This window comes from Plodia interpunctella, chromosome 2 (assembly GCF_027563975.2).
Source record: "Plodia interpunctella isolate USDA-ARS_2022_Savannah chromosome 2, ilPloInte3.2, whole genome shotgun sequence".
Lineage (NCBI taxonomy): Eukaryota > Metazoa > Arthropoda > Insecta > Lepidoptera > Pyralidae > Plodia > Plodia interpunctella.
Window position 1 is genome coordinate 12,056,977 of NC_071295.1, and position 25,066 is coordinate 12,082,042.

The following is a 25,066-nucleotide window of genomic DNA, read 5'->3' on the forward strand; positions in this document are numbered from 1 at the left end:
TGCTGTTTACCGTTGTCCGAAGATTTTCCATTTTGTCATCTATTGAAAGGTTATTTTTAGAAGTAGGTAATCCGCAAGGAACTAGGTGTGTTCTCCTAGACAAATAACTATAACTTTTGCAGATCTTTTCATACAAAAGTAATGAAGTCCAATTCTCCAATATGTGACCTTTAATTTAATGTAATTACTACCTATATACATACTTAAGTATTTTATTATTTACTTTTGAATTTTCCTTTTTATAGTTTGGAGATTTTAATGTTCATAAAATTGTTGAATGAAGATGCAGTGACAGCATTCTCATTGAGTTTGGTATCCCGTGGGAACCACATAATTGAGTAGTCACGATTAGCTGATCGTGTCCGGTATCGACCAGTGTTGACGCACGTTCTACTCCAGTGTGAATGAAGCTAAATTGTTAGCCACATTGACGCACATCACAACAGCAAATAATTTAAAGTGATAAAGTAAACACACCTCATCGGGGGTTGCAATTGCAGCAGTTGTTGCAATCTCCCATAGCAATTATAGTTACTTCGAAAGAGGATCATATCTACTTTATGTGTAGTAGGTACCTAGATTGTTGTATCGATCTGTTATTAAACAGTTGCCCGGTGAACAGAGATTTTCCTCCAAAGCCCGTAGCTTCGTGGAAACAACGATTACAATGCCGCATGCCGTCACTATACAAATCGATAGATCCCAACTAATATTATAAATGAGAAAGTAAGTTTGTTTGTTACCTCTTCACGCATTATCTACTGGACCGATTATTATGAAATTTGGTACACGGGTAGTAAATAACCTGGAATAACACATTGGGTACTTTTTATCCCGAAATTCCCACGGGAGCGAAACCCCGGGGCGCAGCTAATTTTATATGAAGTATCAAGCTGGAATCTTTGCATGGCATTCCCCGCTGAATGGAGGTACACTTCCATAAGGAAAGCCAATAATAATAATTATAAAATGTTGTGAATGATTCAACATTTTAAGAAATTAAAGATCAATTGCGCAATATTGTTCCAGGATGTCATCATCATGGGGATAATCAGACTAAATTATGGAGAACTCTGTTATAAAAGTCGAACCTTTTCTGTTTTCTCATTCTCTTTAGTACAAAATGTTCTAAAAACTTCAGTTAAAAAATAATAATATTATATGAATAATGTTGAAAGGACATTACTAAATACTATTGTTATTATACTGTAAAACCATTGTCATATCATCAGACGATTGCAAAAAACTCATGCATCACATCAATAAAAAAATAAAAACAAACACATTCTATCTTTGTCCACGAACGAGAACTCTGGAAAATGCTAGTTGGTGTAGTGTCGCTCCTCGACGTGAGATGGCGCTATATTTTAACCACAAATGACAATATTTTAACTAATTACGAAAATATGGGACTTTGTATTGAAATAAATACAAGAGTTTTATTTAAGACTTGATACTATCAAAAATAATAACATTCTGTAGACTTTTGAATGACATACAGTTTTATACTATTCATCAATAGATATCGTTGCAAATACTTTTTTAAAACGACCAATAGATGTCGCTGCAATATCTAAATTTATTTTGTGAAAGTGAAAGATAGTTTCCATTATTTCTTCCCAAAATAATAGTATTTTGATTACTTCCTTTTCCTTTGCATATTTACTTTTGTTTTCTAAATATATAAATAAAAAATAATGGTTAAATACAGTGACAACAGTTGTACTTGGACAACAATAGATGGCGTTGAAAAAGCATGTTTCATTTTTGGACATACTTTGTACTAGCCCTGCATTTTCTATAAGGATCTCGAGTTTTCGAGAATTTTCGTCTAGCCTCTCGACGCCAGATTTCGACACAGCCGTCCGTATATAAAAGCGACAGCGCGCCATTTTTTAAGCAGTTGAATTTAATCAAAGTGACAGTGCGAAGCGAAGTGACAAAAAGTGAAATATATTCGTGAAAAATGTCTTTGATGCCGTATTGGTTGCGCCATATTCGGAACCTGGCACACCGGGACCCCATTGCCAGAGTGTTAGAAGACCCTTTCACCATTTTCTCAAGGGATCCATTCTTCCGGGATCCTATAAAATACTTTCGGCAAATTACACCGGCTTTGGAGGACCACCACGGAATCGAAGGCGTATACTCCGACCACGAGGTGAAAATCGACGGGAAAAAAGTGGAAGTACATTTAGATGTTCAGAATTTCACTCCAGACCAGATTCAAGTGAAGACTGTTGGGAACGAAATTATGGTGGAAGGGAAAAAAGAGGTGAAGCAAGACGATGGTTGGATAAGGAGTAATTTCGAGAGAAGATTTTTGCTGCCTGAGGGATTTCCTCCTGAGCGTGTTGAGTGCCATTTGGACAAGGGGAAGTTGAAGCTGGTAGCGTTCAGAGCAGAGCCGATTGCCGAGCGAACAGTGCCCATACAAGACAAGTCAGATGGCAGCGGGAGTGAGAAATCTTCGTAAATATTGCGCAATTCTAATTTTGTGCTACGGTCTTATTTTGTATTCTGTGATTGTTTTCAAACATTCTGACTGATTAGTTGTAATGTTTAGTTTTAGAGAAATAATAAAGATTTTTTTGAAGTAGGTATTTAGTTGTTTCCATTTTGAGCAAAAGCTTTAGATTACATACCTAGTTGTTTATTAAGAAGTCGCCGGAGATTTAAAACGTAAGAAATAAGACAAGAATTTCTCTCGACGGCACATCATTATTGTTTATAAATGGATATTTCCGATCTTGTAAATGTCTTGTTTGTTCTATGGATTTATGAAATCATAGTGAAATAAATGATTTGTTTGAGAAGAGCATTTATTTACATACCTACACAGTACACACTGATATATAAACATAATAATACTTAAAGAAATCATTTCAGTAATTTCATATTGATGATGACAGTCACATATTTCAGCGCTCGTAGTACAGAAAGTCCTGAAAATAAAGAATTTGATTGAGTAAGAAAATTATTAATTATTATATAATTAATTTCCTGCCAGATTACAACCAGTAGATTTGAATGGAAAAAAAGGCATTAGAAAATTCACGTACAAGTAAACTGATGACGTCATCTGGTCAATTTATTCAAAAAATTATATCAATTTATTAACACAACGAAATACATTTGGTTAAAAATATTCAAATTAGTTTTTTCAAAATAGCTTATATTTTCGAAAAAAAAAGTACGAAAAAATGAACAATGCCTTTCTGGCATGATGGGAAGGTCCAATGAGTTTCGGCGTTTCTTCAGCAGGGGTCGCTACAAAATGCTTGTATATAAAAAACGCAGTTTTATAAATCTGTGACTTACAATGAGCAGGCAGGCCCCCAACAAGGAGGCCTTGAGGCGCAAGTCCACGTTGGGCGGGAACACGATCTCGAAGGAGTCAGCGTCCGTGAACGTCTCCCTCGCAAACCCTCCCCACTTCTTGCAGATCTCACCAATCTTTCTCTTGTCGCGGTCAAAGATCTGGAAGTTCAAATTCATCATTAATTACATGTCAGTTAATACTATCCCTGTCTTTATTTGCGATACCGGGGTATCGGAACTGATAGAGCATAGATTAAATAATGTTTTTCTATTATCTATGGTATATTTACATCTATCATATAGTTTCAATACGAGAAAAAAAATAAATTTATCGCTTAATTTGATTGAAAAATTGAAATTTTTAGATATTTTAATCGACTGTCTATTCATTCAGTCTACTCCATGGTCTTCCATCTCCGTGTCAGGTCATGTCTCCATGGTTATGGATAATTGCATGCATGGTCTACTTTCATCCAAATAAAATAATCAAGTTTTTTACATAAATGTCATGTTCGACAAATACCTATACAAATCGCTAGTACAGTATAATATTGAGGGTGCTGCATTTTTGAGCCAGTATTTGCATTAGGTATTCTACATTAGAATTGGATTCCAGGCAGTCTGGGGGAGAGGCATCTGCGAATTCGTGTAAATAAGCAAAAACTCGTCAAGAGCGAGTCCGCGGAACAAAGAGGGTACTGGGTATTTTCTATTTATTATGCCTATATATAAAACCTGCCTGTATATATATAAAACCTTTCATTAATTACAGTAGTAGGTAGCTTATTATTTCATAATTTGGCATCTTAGTTGCCTTACATGTGTTTTTTCTACTTTCCTCGTTTTTAAGTTGGTATACTGGTATCTCACTGTCAATTAAATTAGACAAATACACATATATATAAAATACTATGATTCCTTTATTCTCTCTTTATCATTTTGACCATATTCTTGTGTATTAAAACATATCTTATCTTATATTGTATGCAGAAAATAGATAATATATATATTATATTCTTACGTGTTTTTTTTTCCAAAATAAAGAATTTTAGAAATGCAAATAAAGAATTTTGTTGACTGATTCTGTCTGAAGTTGGGAACCATTCAGGGAATCGTAAACACGTGACGTGTGTTTGCTTAACACACAGACGCATTGTCTGTTTGTTTTCGCAACATATCTCGGTAGCTGCAGTAGCAAGTCCTGAAATTAGCTGGCGTAGGTGAAACGACGGGTTTATTTCTAGAATCAGAACAGACCTAATGAGTTCAATTTCAATAATCGAATCCGTTACGTTGACGGGTCGACTCAGAACAACGTGGAAATTGTGTGGTTTCGACGTAGGTATATCAACGCACGTCAATATGAAAACCTATAGAAGCACGACGGAGTAATGGGACCTGGCTTTCACTTAGAGAAGGTTAGGCAGGTGCAAATCTAATGCATTTGCATCAAGCATGCGTAATTTAAATGCCAGCTCCACTCTCTTGCCGAACTCGGACACATGTCGCCGCGAATGCGTATTTTGTATGAGAGTTAGTATTTACCGCAATGAAAAACCAGCAATGTACACTTAATTCGCCAAAGTTTGGCAAATTGGATGGAATTTGATACTGTTTTCACAGTTATATAGCAGCTAACATACTATATATTCTCGTATAGGTTTCTTCGCGATACGAGTTGCTTAGAACCTGAGATATTGACAAAAATGCTGTACCTATGTGCACATAATAACTCAGACAGCGGGCAAAAGCTAGTTCAAAATAAGACGTTAGTTTCAAGTGCAAAATTAGTTACAAGGTCAATGAGTTTCGGAGATTTGCCTCCGAGGAGTGAGTTATATAACAATGCGTGATACGATGAACTCTGATGATGGATTTATTTTCATCTGTTTGGTCTAATGGAAGTCCACCATTTTTATACAATGTTTTCTTATTTTTTTGCAATAATAAAATAAATATCATAAAGTAACATATTTGATATTTTACTATAATTTGATTTTTAGACACATTAAGCCATTGTTATAGATTTTCAATTCTTTGTGTCCAGGGGCCATGAGATAGATAGATAGATAAAACATTTATTTGTAAAACAACAACATAATACACAACCAGACAAAAAACACAAATAAAATAAAATACATAATTGAAAAGCAAAGTGTTCTGTGTTGCAGCAATACAAAAACGTACACAATCGCCCAGAGGGGCGATACACTGATTTTCAGATGAGACCTGAATGAATGTGCGAACGGTGTGTACATACACAGTGAGGAAGGAGATATATGACTACGATTTATATAGGTTTTACTTTATATATTATGAGCTATGTCAATTACGTTTTGCAATAATCTGAATATAAGTATTACGTCTATCAAATCTAGTAAGCGGGTTATCTATATCTAGTCACACTCATAATCCAGTTGGTCAGCACCATGTAACTAAAGAATTGGTATGCTCGTCACGTATGTAGACGCGTGTACGTGTACAATCGACAGCACAACCCTGCCTAGATTCATTGCAAATTTGACGCTATTATCGCGCCGCGTAGAGGTCCAGTGTAACCTGCAGCTGACTGTACCTAGTCTTGGGTTATTTATATTAATAATATAACTTATCATCCTTACTTAGTGGTCATTCGTTGTTTCAACAGTATTTTTATATTGTATTAGCCTGTTGCCCGCGGCTTCACCCACGTTAATTTTCCACGGGAATAGTTATTTTTCGGGGATGAAACGTGTCTCTATCCCTACACTGACACCTAAATTGTAACCCTTGTAAATACTTGACCAATCTGTACTTGTTCAACATTTCAATAAGGTTGGTCAAGTATTAACAAACAACCTTACTTTCGTATTTGTAATCCTATGGGCCGAGATATCATCCTGTCTTTCTGCAGAGAGTGAACTGAGTGAACATATGTTATATTCAGTCTCAGTGTCAGGGCACTTGATCCTCACAGGGTATCACTCTCTAGAGTGAAGTGAGTGAACTTACGTCATATTTACAGGGACCAGTCTTAGCGACGGGCCCCTTGACCCTCATGACGGGCCTGTCAGAGGCGTCGTTGACGGTAATGACGGGCTTCAGGAAGGTCACCTCCTGCCGCACGATGCCGGCCAGCTGTTTCCCGACCGTCACCTCCATTTTGTCTGCGCCGAACGTGTAGGGCCGCCGTAGGTTGATTATCTGGAGTTCAAAATGTTGTTATTCTATGTATAGCTCTTTTAAATCGTCTTATAGCTAGTGGTAAGAGCATACACTGAGAAATGCGCTTATCAATCTCTGTTTTGTCTTTGGACATTTGTTTCGCACTTTCGATGCGAAATTTTCATGTAATTACAAAAGTCTGGTTTTAAGTTCACAATAAGTGAAATATAATTTCAGACAGACAGACCTTCGCATTTATAATATTATTATGAATTTCCCAATTCGTAGGATACATCAGCTATTTGAGGACACACCAACGAATCCATATTTAGTCACGAAAATTAATTTGCCATTCACCATAACCCAAAACAGCCAGGGACATAGGTATATATGTATATAGATATTTCTCAATTCATGTATTAGTTTCTCTTTCTATTAGAGTACAAAATAACACGAAATAAAATATATTCACTGTTTTATTTATGTCAAATTGTGTCTACAACAAAACCCTTTCAAGTGAAAATAAATTGAAATCGATGGTGGTAGCCAAGGGCGCGTGTTGACCTCATATTTATTCCACATAATTAGTCATAGTTTTTTGGGTACAATCTAGGCTTTCTTAGCTCGCTCTTAATTACTCTCTCACTGCGATCAAAGTACGACATTAACGTTTTACTATTACATACATACATTACATACTAGCGACCCGCTCAGACTTCCGAGAGTTCCGTCAAATAAGCTTTTAAATGTTTACGGTTTTCAGAATGATCCGGTTCTGAAAGGCGTTCTTGCGAAATTTCAATTTTAAATTACATTCTTGACTTACAAGTTCTATTTTTTCACAGCTGAAAGTGACCGTAGTCCTAATAGTTTCAACTTTATACTTTTAAGCAAGAAAAAGGTCTTGATCGTTAGACGGACAGACAGAAGACGGCATTAAAGTGATCCCTTAAGTTTTTACATTTAGGGGTATGGAACCCTGACATAAAAAAAATTATAGTTATTACACATAATTCAGTTAACATAACTAGACCGCTTATGGACTGGAGCAGGAGGATTCAATAATAATCTTCGAAAAGTGCATTCGCCATAAAATATAGAATTGCATAGTAAAATAAAAAATTGCTTCACGACTAGCAGACAGAAGCCTATTTCATTTATAGCATAAAGTATTAAGCTGAAAGGTCAGCGTACACTCCCAAATGAGGTATTCAGCCGAGATTGTTTTCACAGAGGGCGGGGCACTCATGTTGTGAACTTATTGAGAGCTTTGTGCTGTCGCCAGTCATAGTTGACCGAGCGAGCGAAGCGAACGAAGCGTGCGAGACAAGTCAACTTTGGGCAAAAATACATTTTTTGTATGTAAGTTTGTAACGCGATAACTTTCGAACCATTAGTCCGATTTTGATGAAATTTAAAAGGTATGTAGTATATACCAATATTTTTTTAAGTTCATGGGGCAACAAAATCGGTTAAGCGGTTTTTGAAATATTGACAATTTTGTAAAAATTTATTGTGTTCGCGAGATCTAAGTTCATGGCGATCGACTAGTATTTAATATACGACCCTGTGATATGGGGCAGCGCTCCCGTCGTGGTCGAAATTAAAATTTATTAATTCCATTACGAAATTTCGATTGCCGGTGATTTTTGCTGAAAGACAAAATTCGCTGAGAGATTTTGCATCCATTTGATTTGTAGGTAAGAATTAAGTGAGATGAGATTTTCAACTCATAATAAAATATAATATAGAAAGAATTAAGCACGCGTTGCAAGCTTTTAAAATTTCGATAAAGCCCAATAGCGTCGGCGGCATGACCTCCATTAGTTTAAGCTCAAGGGCATTGAGCCACGAGTTTCATCGATCAATTCTTAAAAAAGCTAATATACGAGTATCTTTATACAAACACTGAACTGAAAAGTGTTGAACAAGATGGCGTCATTTTGATCAAGATACCGTAAGTTACCTCAACATTGTCGGCATCGAATATATCTATATGGAAAGAGCGATCCTTTCCACTAAACATGGCATGTAAAAGACTGCTGTCTTCCTTCGCGTACATCACTTCCCTGCCATCTGGCGACAGGATCCGGTACTTGTTGCGCACGCTGGTCTTCTGGTGAATGAGGACGGTGGGCAGCTGGGCCAGTTCTTGCAGACCTGGGAAGAGCTGAACAGTTTTCATTTGCAGCATTGGCACAAGCTACATTCCCTATTAATACTTAAAATATGGTAACGACGCCTTCTGGCGTGTAGTGGCTTATACTTAGCCCGTCCCGGCTTCGCTCGGGTAAAAACATACCTCTAAACCTTCCTCAGGAAGCACTTTATATATTGGTGAAAACCACATGAAAATCCGTGCTGTCGTTTCTTAATTTATCCCGAACAGACAGACAGACGCGATAGAGGACTTTGTTTTATAATTATAATGATGATGGAACAGTCTCTTCCAACCAATTTTCATAAAGTACGTCTTTATAAAATTTGAGAAAATTGATGAAGTGAAATTTGATTGCATGAGAGTCTCGTCTGGTCTCGTCCATCGCTCTCTCGTTACCTAAACAACAACATCTGACCTGCTATATGGTAGTTTACCAACCAGTCCCAGTGCAGGCTAATAAATTCCCAGTGGGAAATTAAAATGTGTATTGTTATGGCGGGAAGCACTTGAGAAACAGCTTAAGTACTTACCGCGTGGATATTGTGACCCAGCCATAATTGTATCGCAGTTTACTGAAGAAGTTTATCTATTATAGATTCTCATGTCTGTAACAAATCAATGGATGTGAGCTAAACAAAAGTTTTTCTGGAATTTCGCACGTAAACTGCAGGCGATAATGAAATAATACAGGTTTCTGTTATTTGGGGAAATACAAATGATTAAAAAAGTTTTGGTTTGTTTAGCTGGAGAGTTAACGATGTATTTACACAAGTTACGCCCCACGAATTTATTCTAGTTGACCCGACAGTGTAGGGGCCTGATGATGTCCTAAAAATAACCCATCGCTAGATGCTTATTTCGAGTATAGTTATTATTTTTTATGCTTTTAGAAGTTGTCATATTGGGTACTTTTACTTTACCCGACCCTGATCGCTCGGGTGATAACTACATTATTAAAATATAATATGTTCCTCTTGAACGTTTCTTTTTATCTGTCTCTGCGCCAAATTTCATAAAACTCGGCCCAGTAGTTTTCGAGTTCTCTCATTACTAACAAAAAAAAAACAAAAATTCAAATCTTTTCTCTTCATAATATTAGTGTGGAAGTATAGATAATGACTTAGTTCCTTCTGTGTATGTGCCTTCAAGTATTCAAAAGACACTTGTAACATTTATGCATGTTCAAGAATAGAGCGCGTTTAATGAGGAGCTAATATAGATTAGCGATCACAACATCATTATATATGTTTTTTGCATTTGAAATATAGAAAGTCCTCATTGAAAAAGTTATAATGATAAAAACACGTAACCCACGCGACCGGCGTATTTGCACCGGTTCATAAGCTAGATATAGTTAGTATACTTATGTTAATACTTTTTGCAATTGCTTGAGTTAGCTCACTAATAATATCACTGTTATATTTCCTGTTCATTTCTTAATTTTAATCGGACACTTCACAACACATAATCACATTGGAACTTTTCATGAAAATCGATTGAATTATATTATTAACTTAAATTGTCTTGTATAAAACACAATATTATTTTATTAATGATAACTTTTGATGAAAAACTTGGATAACAAAATTAGAGTAATCAAACAACACGATGCCTAGTTTTGCGATAAAAAATCACCGCTCGCGTCTTCTCGTCCCTGAGAACGATGCTAGACTGACCAACATACAACATACCTATTATGTATATTATAATTATTGTGTTGTGTGTTCGTTATCATCTGTGATTTATTCTGTTAATGATAATGGTTTTATTTTTTCACTCGATCTTCATATTCTCGACACTGATGTCAGATTTTCTTCAAGTGCTAACAGGCATCTGACATTACTTTTACCACTGCATACCGTACGCGTGGAAACTAGTTGCATACGGCGTCATTTCTATATTTCCTATAGTTTCGCTGGGCCATCGTAGATCTCCATCAGGTGTTCCAATTATCAAAATCATTCATACCCTATATGTTGCCCAGGGTTAATAGCTATATAATAAAAAGAGTCTCATTCGAATCCGTCCAGTAGTTCCGAAGATTAGCGTGTATAAACAGACATACAGACAAAGAGACAGATTTTTTTTTTCAGATTCTTACTTTATTACTATCGCTCTATCGTCTAATTTTGTTTTTATGTAAATATATGTATTTAATGTACAGATTTTTTTTCTACTGTTTTCTTATATGTATTGGTGTCGTCTCCATACTAAATTTTATTCTTATGTTGTATTTATTTTAGCAAAGCAGAAAACTAATTTTGTTAATAATTAATAATGTTTGGCAGGAAGGACAACAATAATGTCAAGAATAATAAATTAATAAAAATAAATCTCTAATATTTCATAGTAATTATAATTTGTCAACCCAATATTCATTTAAATTATAATAAGTTTATTAGATTTTTTGATTATTTATTTTTTCATAGCTGATAACACATTAAACCCACATGGTTACAAATTTTAACTTGTACCTGGTTAAACAAAGGATAAAGTGACCCTGAATGCCTCGTACTTTTTAGGGTTCTGAACCTCAAACTAATGAAAAGATATGACAATTTATGTGGCATATTTTACTATTTCACGGGGAAATCAAAATCTATAGGGAGAGCACCCCTTGACATAGAGAAATCAAATTTAACCATGGTCTTACGAATTCAAAATTCAAATTATTTATTCAGAAATTAGACGTTCACAGGCACTTTTTCTCGTCAATTTTTGTATTTATAATTTCTCACAAGTTACAAACTACTGGCATTTCGGAACGACCACTGCTGAGAAGAAATGCCGAAAGAAACTCATTTGAACAGTGTTGATCCCTATCATGCTAGATCGGCTTACCATTATTGTTTCTTACAATGTTTTACAACGTATTATATATGTTTATATAATATCTATCTATCATAATATTATCTATCTCTACATAGGAATATCTCTACATACATAGTAAATAACAAGTAGACAAAATAAAAGACTCCCGACTTTCAATACTAATTTCGCTACAACTTTTGAACGGCTGAACCGATTTTGATCAAAAATATCTCAGAACCACTACATAAATATTAGCTATCAAATAAAAAAAAACGCACCCAAATCGGTTCATCCTTTGATGAGCTACGGTGCCACGTACACAGACAGACACACTTAGCGGTATAACACCTCTCTTTTTGCGTCGGGGGTTAAAAATAGCTCATTTCACAGAATACTCAGTGCTCGAGTCCAACACACACTTAATCGGTCTCCTATATAAAAAATAATATCTCGAACACATCCCCTGTCCGGGGCTGCTATTTATTTTTGGTTTTCCCGAAGTAGATTGGATTTAGCACAAAGAATTTATTGCTCTTTCCATTCATGTCAGACTTCTCGATATTCACCCCTATTCATACCGAAATCGAATCAAGGGCTACCAACCACTGAGGTAATCGTTAGCCAGGAGATGTGTTCTTATCTTTGCTATTGAGGAATGAGAAAAAAAATAACAAAAATGTTCTGTTCTCTCTGGTTGACTGGTGGCTTTTACATTGCTTTGCTTTCTAGTTTCAGTATCTTTAAGATTTGTGTGTTACACACAATGTTAATGTCAATATTATTATTATTTGTTTTAAATTCTGTTGTTTTGTAATTTTCTAAAATTAATTCCTAGTCTACGTATCTAATTTTTACGCTTTCTGTGTGTGTATGTTTTGGGCTACAACCCAGTTCACACACCTTATTAAATAAATGTTCATTTAATGCTTTGTAATAAAGTTAAAAAAATAATTAAAAAATCACTGAGCAATTTAATCTTTCTCTCATCTTTGCGTATTCCTTATTGCATTCGGATCTGAAAAGCGCTGAGTTGGTCAGCGAAAAAAATATAATTCATTTAGTATCTAGAAAAGTTTGACGTAAATAAAGTAAGATGATATATAGCGTTTTAGTGCATGAGGTCTTCAAAGATATTAATTATAATTAGACGACCTCGGTGGCGCAGTGGTAAAGTGCTTGCCTCTGAACCGAGAGGTCCCGGGTTCGATCCGGGATCCGGTCGGGTCATGATGGAAAATCATATTTTTCTGATTGGCCCGGGTCTTGGATGTTTATCTATATATGTATATATTATAAAATATAGTATCGTTGAGTTCGTATCCCATAACACAAGTCTAGAACTTACTTTGGGGCTAGCTCAATCTGTGTAATTTGTCCTAATATATTTATTTATAATTAAATTAGCTTTTCTTTAAAATGTTGTTCTGCAAGGTAATTTTTAATTTTACCACCTAATATTGTATCAGGGTTTCCCTAAACCTGAGTTGTATCACTGATGATAGCTTAGCTCAAGTTGTGTCGCTCACCCCTTGTTCTCATTATTTGACAGCTACTTGCAATACCCTCATGGGGATCAGATGAGGTCAATTTAGCGAACGTGCCTTTTAGGACTGTAATTTACTATATATACGTATCTACGTACGAATATTTCTAATTTAGGATTTTGTCATTTAATTTTAGTAATTAATTCAAGATGTACAAATTAGGTCTAATTAAAAAATCTTCATAAGATCACAGAGAATGATATTTCCAGTATGTTATATTAGATTGCATTTTAATATTAATGGCATTTGTGTCATTGCTGTAATGATAAATATGTTAAATTAATTATTTAATACGACTTAAAAAATGAAATATATATTTTTCCAGCATTAGAAAATAATAATTGAATAAACTCTCGCAGAATACCTAGAATCCAATACTTGGAGGCAATGAATAGACAAAACAACTTTTAAAAAATTGTGAAAATTTCAAGTGTACTTTATATTATCGTTCAAGATATAGAGCCACATGTATGTTAATAAGGTTCCTTTTTGGTTAAATAGTTTTCAGAGACATCTGTTGAGGATTGACCGAAATATGTGGGAGCTGAGGACAGTGAATTTGGTTTTCATTTTGACACAATATGTACCGAATGCCACGTGGCTGGCTGGAAAGATGGGGTTGTTTCTAATTTTATTTTATAGATTCTTCGCTGTTTGGTGAGGAAAACAAGTAACAAGTTTTTTAATGTATCTCGCGAAAATTACCCTTAATATGTTTCTGGACGTCTGTGTTTGGGTCATAGGATAAATATCACCTGATTTGGTCCAGTAGATTCGGAGCAAATTGACTGTGACAAACGGTCGGACTGACATAAGCACAATGATCCTATTAGGGTTCCGTTTTTAGATTTTTGTACGGAACCCTAAACAAGTTACCTCAAAGTTAAAGTACCTACTTACATGTTGTGTTTGTTTCTAACCATAGTCATTCTGTGGTTCAGTAGTTCTTTTTTTTTAATATTTAAAATAAAATTGTTTAAGAAACAATTTTATGTTACGTAGCTGTCTTCAATGGTTCAAGGGCTTTGTCTGACATGTATACGCAGGGGATGACACACTCATGGATTTAGTAAGTACTGTACAGAGTACCTACTAATTCCATGGACTACTGTCTTATAAATGATTTACGCTGTACATTCTAATTTTTTTAAGTATTCATGATTCATTGAGTTATTTCAATTTAACATATTGAACAAAGTATAAACATTGTTGTAAGAGACTAATCTAATTCTAATAACCAGTAAAAGTAATCCATGATGCAAATTCAATCTACTACTAATAATACTGATTTCCTGGAGCTGTTGAACGTGGGAAGAAGCCAAAAGCCTGCCTGTATTACGCGCGGCAAAGATTACCTCATGCAGATTGCGGACGGGACTCGGCAGGCGAAACTCATTGGACTCGAGAGGTCTGAACCGACCCTGATTATCTGCGTTGATAAAACACCAATGTACATTTTCTGTGCCTTCGAGTGATTCCTTTAATATTATTACTAAAAGATATTTTTTTACTGAACTTGTACCTACTTATAGAATACCGAATATAAATTTATTGCTAAAGAATTGTGACAGAATATACCTAGAAGTCAACACTTTAATCCAGATGTCATCTGTTTATTGCGACAGTCAACATAGTCCAGATGATTATCGAAATTCTTTACAATCATTTGTTATTACTTATTGCTTACTTGTTTGTAGCATCCGTAGGCGAGCGTAGCACCTCTGTAGCGCTCGCTACGACATTACTACGACGCGCTTCGTAGTCGCTATGAAATATGTAAGGCTTAATTTTTTTTGAACTGAAAAATGGGGTCCGCTTATATACAATTTCTTCTTGCTAGTCACATTACAGCAAAGATAGAAATATTTGCGTAGCTTTTAGAAATTGAATAAAACAATAGCATAAGTTTAAAAATTGCGACTTTGTCGTTCTAATATACATAATTGAGTTAATTTTTGTCCAGAACATAATTTGAACTTCATGAGAAATTTCTGCTAGTATTGTACATTAAATAATTAAAGTGACCGCAATATACCCTCGCCCGCATCGCATAAACTCAGGCATTAGGGCGGAATGAGATAACTCGAATAATGCTTTTTTTGCCGCGCGACGTTTTGTACGCTGACCCAGCGATTCTTTATGCTGTTGTTTTGATGATATATCCAGGTTATGTTTGAAATGACTTGACAAAAACCACCGCGTTTTAGACAGTAGGAGCACAGGCCGGACATTCTTATTTTTTTATTTAACTTGCAATGTAATTATGTGTAATTATGAATGTGTGTCCCAATGTCGCTATGTCTCGGTTGAAATCCGGCTCAGTCTGAGCGAGGAAGACGCGGGGTCGTTTCAAGGGCCCCTCCCTTACTATATGAGTGTTATCTATAGAGTGTCCTTACTGTGTGTAGTATTATTCAATTATTTATTAAATTCTGTAGTTTATACTACAGTCCTTCCTACGGTACCTCCTACCTAAATATCTGAGATGATAAATAATATAGATAAATCGGACGGTTTCCTTTCGCTGCTGGTTATCTCGGTTATCCCGGATCTTCATGCGGATCAAATTAGTATAGTGGATCTAAATGAAAGATCCTTCTGAATGAGATGCGTTGAAAAGAGTATATGCATATTGTATATTGAATATTCTTAAATCCACTATTTCAGTTTAAATAATCCGTTAATTTAAATCAATTAGTGGGAATTTAAAGCGTAATTGACAAGAATTAACTTTATTATTAGCGAGTTTAAGCCGGGATCAGCGGTAATGAACAGAAAATGGCGGGAAAAAAGCGAAAATGGCTAAGCCGGCTCCGGGAGTCTTGGCCTCAATTTATATTTCAAACTTGTGGTTTCGAGTGGTCCATTTCCACAACGAGTCGTTGTAATTCTGTGTACTAGATTCGGCTTGTGGTTTGGGCAAAGATCATCAAAAAAGAAAAAAAAAAAGGTTTGGTTTGTGAAAAAATTCATGTGTCAAATTCAAATGTCATGTGGAAATTACGTAAAATGAAAAAAATATAAGAAGTGAAACAGAACGGTTGGTTGAACGTAATAGCTTATTTGCAATAAAACCACATTTGTTATTTTGTTTAAAATTTGTGAATTGTAAAGATTTTGTATACATTAAACGAGCGACTAATTTTGAACTGCTTATTTTCTGTAACAACAGAAGACATAAGATAACTATTGCAATTATGAATGTTTGTCCGATATAGAAGTGATGTATTTAAAAATTAACATTTCATATATGGAAGCATTTTAATACTTATGTATTTTACGAGGAAGTATACGGATGCTGGAGATCGTAAATAAATTATCGTTATTTAAAACATCTTATACCCAATATGTGCGTTTACGATCCTAAGGCGGGTTTAGGAGCTATTTTTATTTTATTTTTATTTATTCCATTATAATTTACGACCGCCATTTTACTATCAGATGAGTCTGAAATGACTGGGAGAAATATTAATGCAATATAAATCTGGTAAGTTTGAAATAGGCTGCTTTCATTTTACCTAATATTATTTTACTAGCCTTTAGAATTCTGGATAGTTTCAATGTTACCACACGCAGAAAAAAGTCATCTGAATTGGGTAGAAATACGCGGTCAAATTAGTCCAAAAATGTTATGCTTATATAATTCAATGAAACTAAAGCTGACGAATTTTACAATGGGAAATGAAAATAAAATAAAATGAAAAATAAAATAAAATGAAAAATAAAATAAAATGAAAAACGAAATAAAATGAAAATAAAATAAAATGAAATAAAATAAAATAACCGTGCAGGATCGTACAAAAGTCCTAATTAGTTGTTTTTGTACCATTCCGGCGGTCCACTACAATCTAGAACAACCAAATTTGTCTAAAATCTAAACGAGCTGACACTAAAATAAATATTCATTCGCGTAAATTGTACTAACCGGAGTTTAGCAATTAATTTTTTTGTATTGTGCTATTTTTACAGCGAAATGGTTACAGTTTTTTTTAACTATGTTGTTTCAATATATTCGATATATATATATATATATATATATATATATATATATATATATATATATTATAATCAGCACTCGGATCACAATCATAACCTGTTTTGATATACCTTTTGACTATGTACATTATGTACTTTTATATATTATTAGAAAGAAAAGAAAAAAAATTTTTTTTGTAAGAAACAATAATGGTAAGCCGATCTGGCATGATAGGGACCAACACTGTTCAAATGAGTTTCTTTCGGCATTTCTTCTCAGCAGTGGTCGTTCCGAAATGCCAGTAGTTTCTAGCTTGTGAGAAATAACTATAAATTTAAAGATTGACGAGAAAAAGTGCCTGTGAAGGTCTAATTTCTGAATAAATGATTTGAATTTGAATTTGAATTTGAATTTTCAACGTTTTTATTATTTTTGCAATTATTTCATAATTTTCTTGTTTGTTGCGAATAAATGCGAAGGCTGTGTTGTGAATATTCGTAGGCGATCACGCAAAATCTAATGGATTTCTAAATAGCTCATTTCACAGAACACTCAGTGCTCGAGTCCAACACACACTTAATCGGTCTCCTATATAAAAAATAATATCTCGAACACATCCCCTGTCCGGGGCTGCTATTTATTTTTGGTTTTCCCGAAGTAGATTGGATTTAGCACAAAGAATTTATTGCTCTTTCCATTCATGTCAGACTTCTCGATATTCACCCCTATTCATACCGAAATCGAATCAAGGGCTACCAACCACTGAGGTAATCGTTAGCCGGGAGATGTGTTCTTATCTTTGCTATTGAGGAATGAGAAAAAAAAATAACAAAAATGTTCTGTTCTCTCTGGTTGACTAGTGGCTTTTTTTACATTGCTTTGCTTTCTAGTTTCAGTATCTTTAAGATTTGTGTGTTACACACAATGTTAATGTCAATATTATTATTATTTGTTTTAAATTCTGTTGTTTTGTAATTTTCTAAAATTAATTCCTAGTCTACGTATCTAAATTTTACGCTTTCTGTGTGTGTATGTTTTGGGCTACAACCCAGTTCACACACCTTATTAAATAAATGTTCATTTAATGCTTTGTAATAAAGTTAAAAAAATAATTAAAAAATCACTGAGCAATTTAATCTTTCTCTCATCTTTGCGTATTCCTTATTGCATTCGGATCTGAAAAGCGCTGAGTTGGTCAGCGAAAAAAATATAATTCATTTAGTATCTAGAAAAGTTTGACGTAAAGTAAAGTAAGATGATATATAGCGCTTTAGTGCATGAGGTCTTCAAAGATATTAATTATAATTAGACGACCTCGGTGGCGCAGTGGTAAAGTGCTTGCCTCTGAACCGAGAGGTCCCGGGTTCGATCCCCGGTCGGGTCATGATGGAAAATCATCTTTTTCTGATTGGCCCGGGTCTTGGATGTTTATCTATATATGTATATATTATAAAATATAGTATCGTTGAGTATCCCATAACACAAGTCTAGAACTTACTTTGGGGCTAGCTCAATCTGTGTAATTTGTCCTAATATATTTATTTATAATTAAATTAGCTTTTCTTTAAAATGTTGTTCTGCAAGGTAATTTTTAATTTTACCACCTAATATTGTATCAGGGTTTCCCTAAACCTGAGTTGTATCACTGATGATAGCTTAGCTCAAGTTGAGTCGCTCACCCAATTTTGTTCTCATTATTTGACAGCTACTTGCAATACCCTCATGGGGATCAGATGAGGTCAATTTAGCGAACGTGCCTTTTAGGACTGTAATTTACTATATATACGTATCTACGTACGAATATTTCTAATTTAGGATTTTGTCATTTAATTTTAGTAATTAGTTCAAGATGTACAAATTAGGTCTAATTAAAAAATCTTCATAAGATCACAGAGAATGATATTTCCAGTATGTTATATTAGATTGCATTTTAATATTAATGGCATTTGTGTCATTGCTGTAATGATAAATATGTTAAATTAATTATCTAATACGACTTAAAAAATGAAATATATATTTTTCCAGCATTAGAAAATAATAATTGAATAAACTCTCGCAGAATACCTAGAATCCAATACTTGGAGGCAATGAATAGACAAAACAACTTTTAAAAAATTGTGAAAATTTCAAGTGTACTTTATATATTGTCGTTCAAGATATAGAGCCACATGTATGTTAATAAGGTTCCTTTTTGGTTAAATAGTTTTCAGAGACATCTGTTGAGGATTGACCGAAATATGTGGGAGCTGAGGACAGTAAATTTGGTTTTCATTTTGACACAATATGTACCGAATGCCACGTGGCTGGCTGGAAAGATGGGGTTGTTTCTAATTTTATTTTATAGATTCTTCGCTGTTTGGTGAGGAAAACAAGTAACAAGTTTTTTAATGTATCTTGCGAAAATTACCCTTAATATGTTTCTGGACGTCTGTGTTTGGGTCATAGGATTACACCATTTTACCAAATATCACCTGATTTGGTCCAGTAGATTCGGAGCAAATTGACTGTGACAAACGGTCGGACTGACATAAGCACAATGATCCTATTAGGGTTCCGTTTTTAGATTTTTGTACGGAACCCTAAAGAATTAAACATGCAACATTAAATAACAACACCTTACCATACCTTACCATTACCAAGTTACATGTTGTGTTTGTTTCTAACCATAGTCATTCTTTGGTTCAGTAGTTCTTTTTTTTAATATTTAAAATAAAATTGTTTAAAACACAATTTTATGTTACGTAGCTGTCTTCAATGGTTCAAGGGCTTTGTCTGACATGTATACGCAGGGGATGACACATTCATGGATTTAGTAAGTACTGTACAGAGTACCTACTAATTCCATGGACTACTGTCTTATAAATGATTTACGCTGTACATTCTAATTTTTTTAAGTATTCATGATTCATTGAGTTATTTCAATTTAACATATTGAACAAAGTATAAACATTGTTGTAAGAGACTAATCTAATTCTAATAACCAGTAAAAGTAATCCATGATGCAAATTCAATCTACTACTAATAATACTGATTTCCTGGAGCTGTTGAACGTGGGAAGAAGCCAAAAGCCTGCCGTATTACGCGCGGCAAAGATTACCTCATGCAGATTGCGGACGGGACTCGGCAGGCGAAACTCATTGGACTCGAGAGGTCTGAACCGACCCTGATTATCTGCGTTGATAAAACACCAATGTACATTTTCTGTGCCTTCGAGTGATTCCTTTAATATTATTACTAAAAGATATTTTTTTACTGAACTTGTACCTACTTATAGAATACCGAATATAAATTTATTGCTAAAGAATTGTGACAGAATATACCTAGAAGTCAACACTTTAATCCAGATGTCATCTGTTTATTGCGACAGTCAACATAGTCCAGATGATTATCGAAATTCTTTACAATCATTTGTTATTACTTATTGCTTACTTGTTTGTAGCATCCGTAGGCGAGCGTAGCACCTCTGTAGCGCTCGCTACGACATTACTACGACGCGCTTCGTAGTCGCTATGAAATATGTAAGGCTTAATTTTTTTTGAACTGAAAAATGGGGTCCGCTTATATACAATTTCTTCTTGCTAGTCACATTACAGCAAAGATAGAAATATTTGCGTAGCTTTTAGAAATTGAATAAAACAATAGCATAAGTTTAAAAATTGCGACTTTGTCGTTCTAATATACATAATTGAGTTAATTTTTGTCCAGAACATAATTTGAACTTCATGAGAAATTTCTGCTAGTATTGTACATTAAATAATTAAAGTGACCGCAATATACCCTCGCCCGCATCGCATAAACTCAGGCATTAGGGCGGAATGAGATAACTCGAATAATGCTTTTTTTGCCGCGCGACGTTTTGTACGCTGACCCAGCGATTCTTTATGCTGTTGTTTTGATGATATATCCAGGTTATGTTTGAAATGACTTGACAAAAACCACCGCGTTTTAGACAGTAGGAGCACAGGCCGGACATTCTTATTTTTTTATTTAACTTGCAATGTAATTATGTGTAATTATGAATGTGTGTCCCAATGTCGCTATGTCTCGGTTGAAATCCGGCTCAGTCTGAGCGAGGAAGACGCGGGGTCGTTTCAAGGGCCCCTCCCTTACTATATGAGTGTTATCTATAGAGTGTCCTTACTGTGTGTAGTATTATTCAATTATTTATTAAATTCTGTAGTTTATACTACAGTCCTTCCTACGGTACCTCCTACCTAAATATCTGAGATGATAAATAATATAGATAAATCGGACGGTTTCCTTTCGCTGCTGGTTATCTCGGTTATCCCGGATCTTCATGCGGATCAAATTAGTATAGTGGATCTAAATGAAAGATCCTTCTGAATGAGATGCGTTGAAAAGAGTATATGCATATTGTATATTGAATATTCTTAAATCCACTATTTCAGTTTAAATAATCCGTTAATTTAAATCAATTAGTGGGAATTTAAAGCGTAATTGACAAGAATTAACTTTATTATTAGCGAGTTTAAGCCGGGATCAGCGGTAATGAACAGAAAATGGCGGGAAAAAAGCGAAAATGGCTAAGCCGGCTCCGGGAGTCTTGGCCTCAATTTATATTTCAAACTTGTGGTTTCGAGTGGTCCATTTCCACAACGAGTCGTTGTAATTCTGTGTACTAGATTCGGCTTGTGGTTTGGGCAAAGATCATCAAAAAAGAAAAAAAAAAAGGTTTGGTTTGTGAAAAAATTCATGTGTCAAATTCAAATGTCATGTGGAAATTACGTAAAATGAAAAAAATATAAGAAGTGAAACAGAACGGTTGGTTGAACGTAATAGCTTATTTGCAATAAAACCACATTTGTTATTTTGTTTAAAATTTGTGAATTGTAAAGATTTTGTATACATTAAACGAGCGACTAATTTTGAACTGCTTATTTTCTGTAACAACAGAAGACATAAGATAACTATTGCAATTATGAATGTTTGTCCGATATAGAAGTGATGTATTTAAAAATTAACATTTCATATATGGAAGCATTTTAATACTTATGTATTTTACGAGGAAGTATACGGATGCTGGAGATCGTAAATAAATTATCGTTATTTAAAACATCTTATACCCAATATGTGCGTTTACGATCCTAAGGCGGGTTTAGGAGCTATTTTTATTTTATTTTTATTTATTCCATTATAATTTACGACCGCCATTTTACTATCAGATGAGTCTGAAATGACTGGGAGAAATATTAATGCAATATAAATCTGGTAAGTTTGAAATAGGCTGCTTTCATTTTACCTAATATTATTTTACTAGCCTTTAGAATTCTGGATAGTTTCAATGTTACCACACGCAGAAAAAAGTCATCTGAATTGGGTAGAAATACGCGGTCAAATTAGTCCAAAAATGTTATGCTTATATAATTCAATGAAACTAAAGCTGACGAATTTTACAATGGGAAATGAAAATAAAATAAAATGAAAAATAAAATAAAATGAAAAATAAAATAAAATGAAAAACGAAATAAAATGAAAATAAAATAAAATGAAATAAAATAAAATAACCGTGCAGGATCGTACAAAAGTCCTAATTAGTTGTTTTTGTACCATTCCGGCGGTCCACTACAATCTAGAACAACCAAATTTGTCTAAAATCTAAACGAGCTGACACTAAAATAAATATTCATTCGCGTAAATTGTACTAACCGGAGTTTAGCAATTAATTTTTTTGTATTGTGCTATTTTTACAGCGAAATGGTTACAGTTTTTTTTAACTATGTTGTTTCAACGTTTTTATTATTTTTGCAATTATTTCATAATTTTCTTGTTTGTTGCGAATAAATGCGAAGGCTGTGTTGTGAATATTCGTAGGCGATCACGCAAAATCTAATGGATTTCTATGAAATTTAGTTGTATGTATAAAATACAAGCTTTTGCCCGCGGCTTCGCCCGCGGGAATTTGTCACGGGAACAGGATTATTTTTCCGTGATGACAGTAACAATGCAAAATTTTAAAAGAATAGGTAACAATCAAACTTACTTTCGCATTTTTATAATATTAGGATAACCTGTGTGAGCCAAGGGCAAACTTCTTTGCTTCAGCTGCAATATTTAAATATTATTTTTTGTAGTATAAACTCACAGATAGTCTTCAACTGTGTATGAAGTGGGAATTTAAAAAAACACTGCAAAAGATACTCTAGTCTATACTGAATTCTGCATACCGGTTCGTTTATAACAATACTTAGCGTAAGTTATTATCTTTGACGTTGATTTTAACCGGCGCGGCGCTGACGTTTAGACAAATCGACGTACTTTTTTCCTGCGCACGCTAAAGTTAACGTCAAAGTTCGACGGCACAACCCACCGTATGTAACCATAGACTTTCTACCTCTGAAGCGTTCTCTTCATAGAGATAAAACGATGCGATGCGATACGACACGAAAATATCAGATGTAGGGTTGTATACATGTGTGTTAAGTGTAATCGCTTTAACAATTTACAACGCAACCATTGTCGTAGCGCGTCGCGTCGCATCGCGTCGCGAACTTCATCTCAATGAGGACTCGGGTCATGGTGATATCACATGAATTTTAAAATGGCAGAGATGAGCGCGCAGATATAAACAGAGTCAAGTTAAATTGCCTGTTACAAATTCCGTTAACTACATTTTGCATCATTGCCGCGCTGCTCACGTGAGTAATTTATTACGTTTTTAATTCACTATGTGAATGGCAAATAAAGTTTAAACAAAGACGTCATCAGGGAGTCTAAATTTTCGTCCAGTTTCACCGAGTAAAATAGCCACAGATTAATAATAAATTAAATGCGAAGGTTTGAGTGTGTGCCCTATTGTGTATGTGGTTTCAACTCAATTACGCTGAAATCTAAATAGAAACTCTGTTAATTTGGTTATGTAAGTGCATATCTGTTGGGTTTCACCGATAAATTGTTATATATAATTGAAAAATTGAAATATAACTTACGTCTATACATATAGGTAGTTCGGTTGTATCACTCCGTATCAACTCGTGGGTGTGGTTTCTACGAGATGACTTAGGGACACTCGTGTAGCTTTGGCAGCTTATAGGAAATAATAAAATTTATATATTATTTATTATACATTTATGTATTGATAATAAAATTAATGAAATAAGAAATGGTTAAATATAGGCAACAATAGCATTCTCAAGGAGGGTCGACGTCAGGCAGGCGGCTATTTGTAAAATTATAGACGAATCTTCAAAATGTTCAAATATTAAACATTCTCTTCATATATTAAACATTTTACGCTGACCCAGGCTTCGCGGCGTCACAGACCCTAATTAATCCGGGAACAGGCGAAGATGAGACAGATTAACATAGTTTAATGGACGATTTTGATGTTTGGTACATAGAAAACGTTTTATCTCAAACGCCTACCGTGACACAGCTGTATTAATACTTAAATATGTAGCCGAGTGTAAATACAACTTATTTCGGAAACATCCCCACGAAGCAGTCAACACCATATAAATCACGTTCGCCTACGCATTCCGTACTGAACCATAGACAATACATTAAGCAGACGAGAGCGAGAGAAAGTAGAGCGATTCCATAGAGTATTTATTCATCTGTTGCAGAGATCATGCACTCCCTCAAGGAACTAAGTAGGTGGGATATTTCGGTGTAAAATTGTTACGGGAATATCCAAGAAGGTTAGTTAATTATAGTTTAGTTAACGGAGTTACTGGATGCGGTGGCCGCCTACTGTCATAAGAAATTTTCCAGGTTCAAATCCTAATCGAGCAACCAACTGCTTCCGGTGAAGAAAACAATGTTTAAATCAGCTACTGTGTAAAATTGAAATGGCGATGGTAAACCAATTAATTACCGAGAAAGATGTTGTATATTTTGCAATATATTCCACATAATGTCTACGACTGAGGGCTAAGGCTGAGGGCCTTATGGAATACTGCTTTAAAAGAGTGAGTTTTGACTGGCTCAAGTGTAGCTATCAACTTATATCGTTCAATGACACAGAGTAACCATATAATTTGTAAACGTTACGTGAGTTGAATTGTTTGCTACCTTTCGAGACACATGCGCGCTCTACAGACAATACTTGTTCTAACAACAAAAGTGGAGCGATGCGATTCCCGAATTTTA

The 25,066-nt window shown here is 34.6% G+C and overlaps 3 protein-coding genes across 3 annotated transcripts in view; 2 read left to right on the forward strand and 1 right to left on the reverse strand.

Moving 5' to 3' along the window:
• LOC128681677 (zwei Ig domain protein zig-8-like) overlaps nt 1–25,066 on the forward strand; it is a 375,154-nt gene that overhangs the window by 3,189 nt on the left and 346,899 nt on the right. The window lies entirely within an intron of this gene.
• On the forward strand, nt 1,883–2,599 carry LOC128681786 (alpha-crystallin A chain-like). The gene has a single exon (XM_053765960.2). The coding sequence runs from the start codon at nt 1,967–1,969 to the stop codon at nt 2,474–2,476; it is 510 nt and encodes a 169-aa protein (XP_053621935.1). The 5' UTR covers nt 1,883–1,966; the 3' UTR covers nt 2,477–2,599.
• Nucleotides 2,811–10,286, reverse strand: LOC128681761 (phospholipid scramblase 3-like). The gene is made up of 6 exons (XM_053765924.1): nt 10,002–10,286; nt 9,157–9,231; nt 8,432–8,625; nt 6,313–6,504; nt 3,322–3,480; nt 2,811–2,945 (listed from the first exon to the last, which is right to left on the reverse strand). Exons 2-6 carry the CDS (start codon nt 9,179–9,181, stop codon nt 2,922–2,924), a joined length of 594 nt encoding a protein of 197 aa, XP_053621899.1. The 5' UTR covers nt 9,182–9,231; nt 10,002–10,286; the 3' UTR covers nt 2,811–2,921.

Bases quoted from the DNA above. Each gene is read 5' to 3' on its own strand.
- LOC128681786 (XM_053765960.2), top strand. From the start codon at position 1,967: ATGTCTTTGATGCCGTATTGGTTGCGCCATATTCGGAACCTGGCACAC.
- LOC128681761 (XM_053765924.1), bottom strand. From the start codon at position 9,181: ATGGCTGGGTCACAATATCCACGCG. The intron at 6,505-8,431 runs GTAACTTACGGT...TTTGAACTCCAG, and splicing joins TCGATGCCGACAATGTTGAG to ATAATCAACCTACGGCGGCC. The intron at 3,481-6,312 runs GTAAGTTCACTC...TTGAACTTCCAG, and splicing joins CTGGTCCCTGTAAATATGAC to ATCTTTGACCGCGACAAGAG.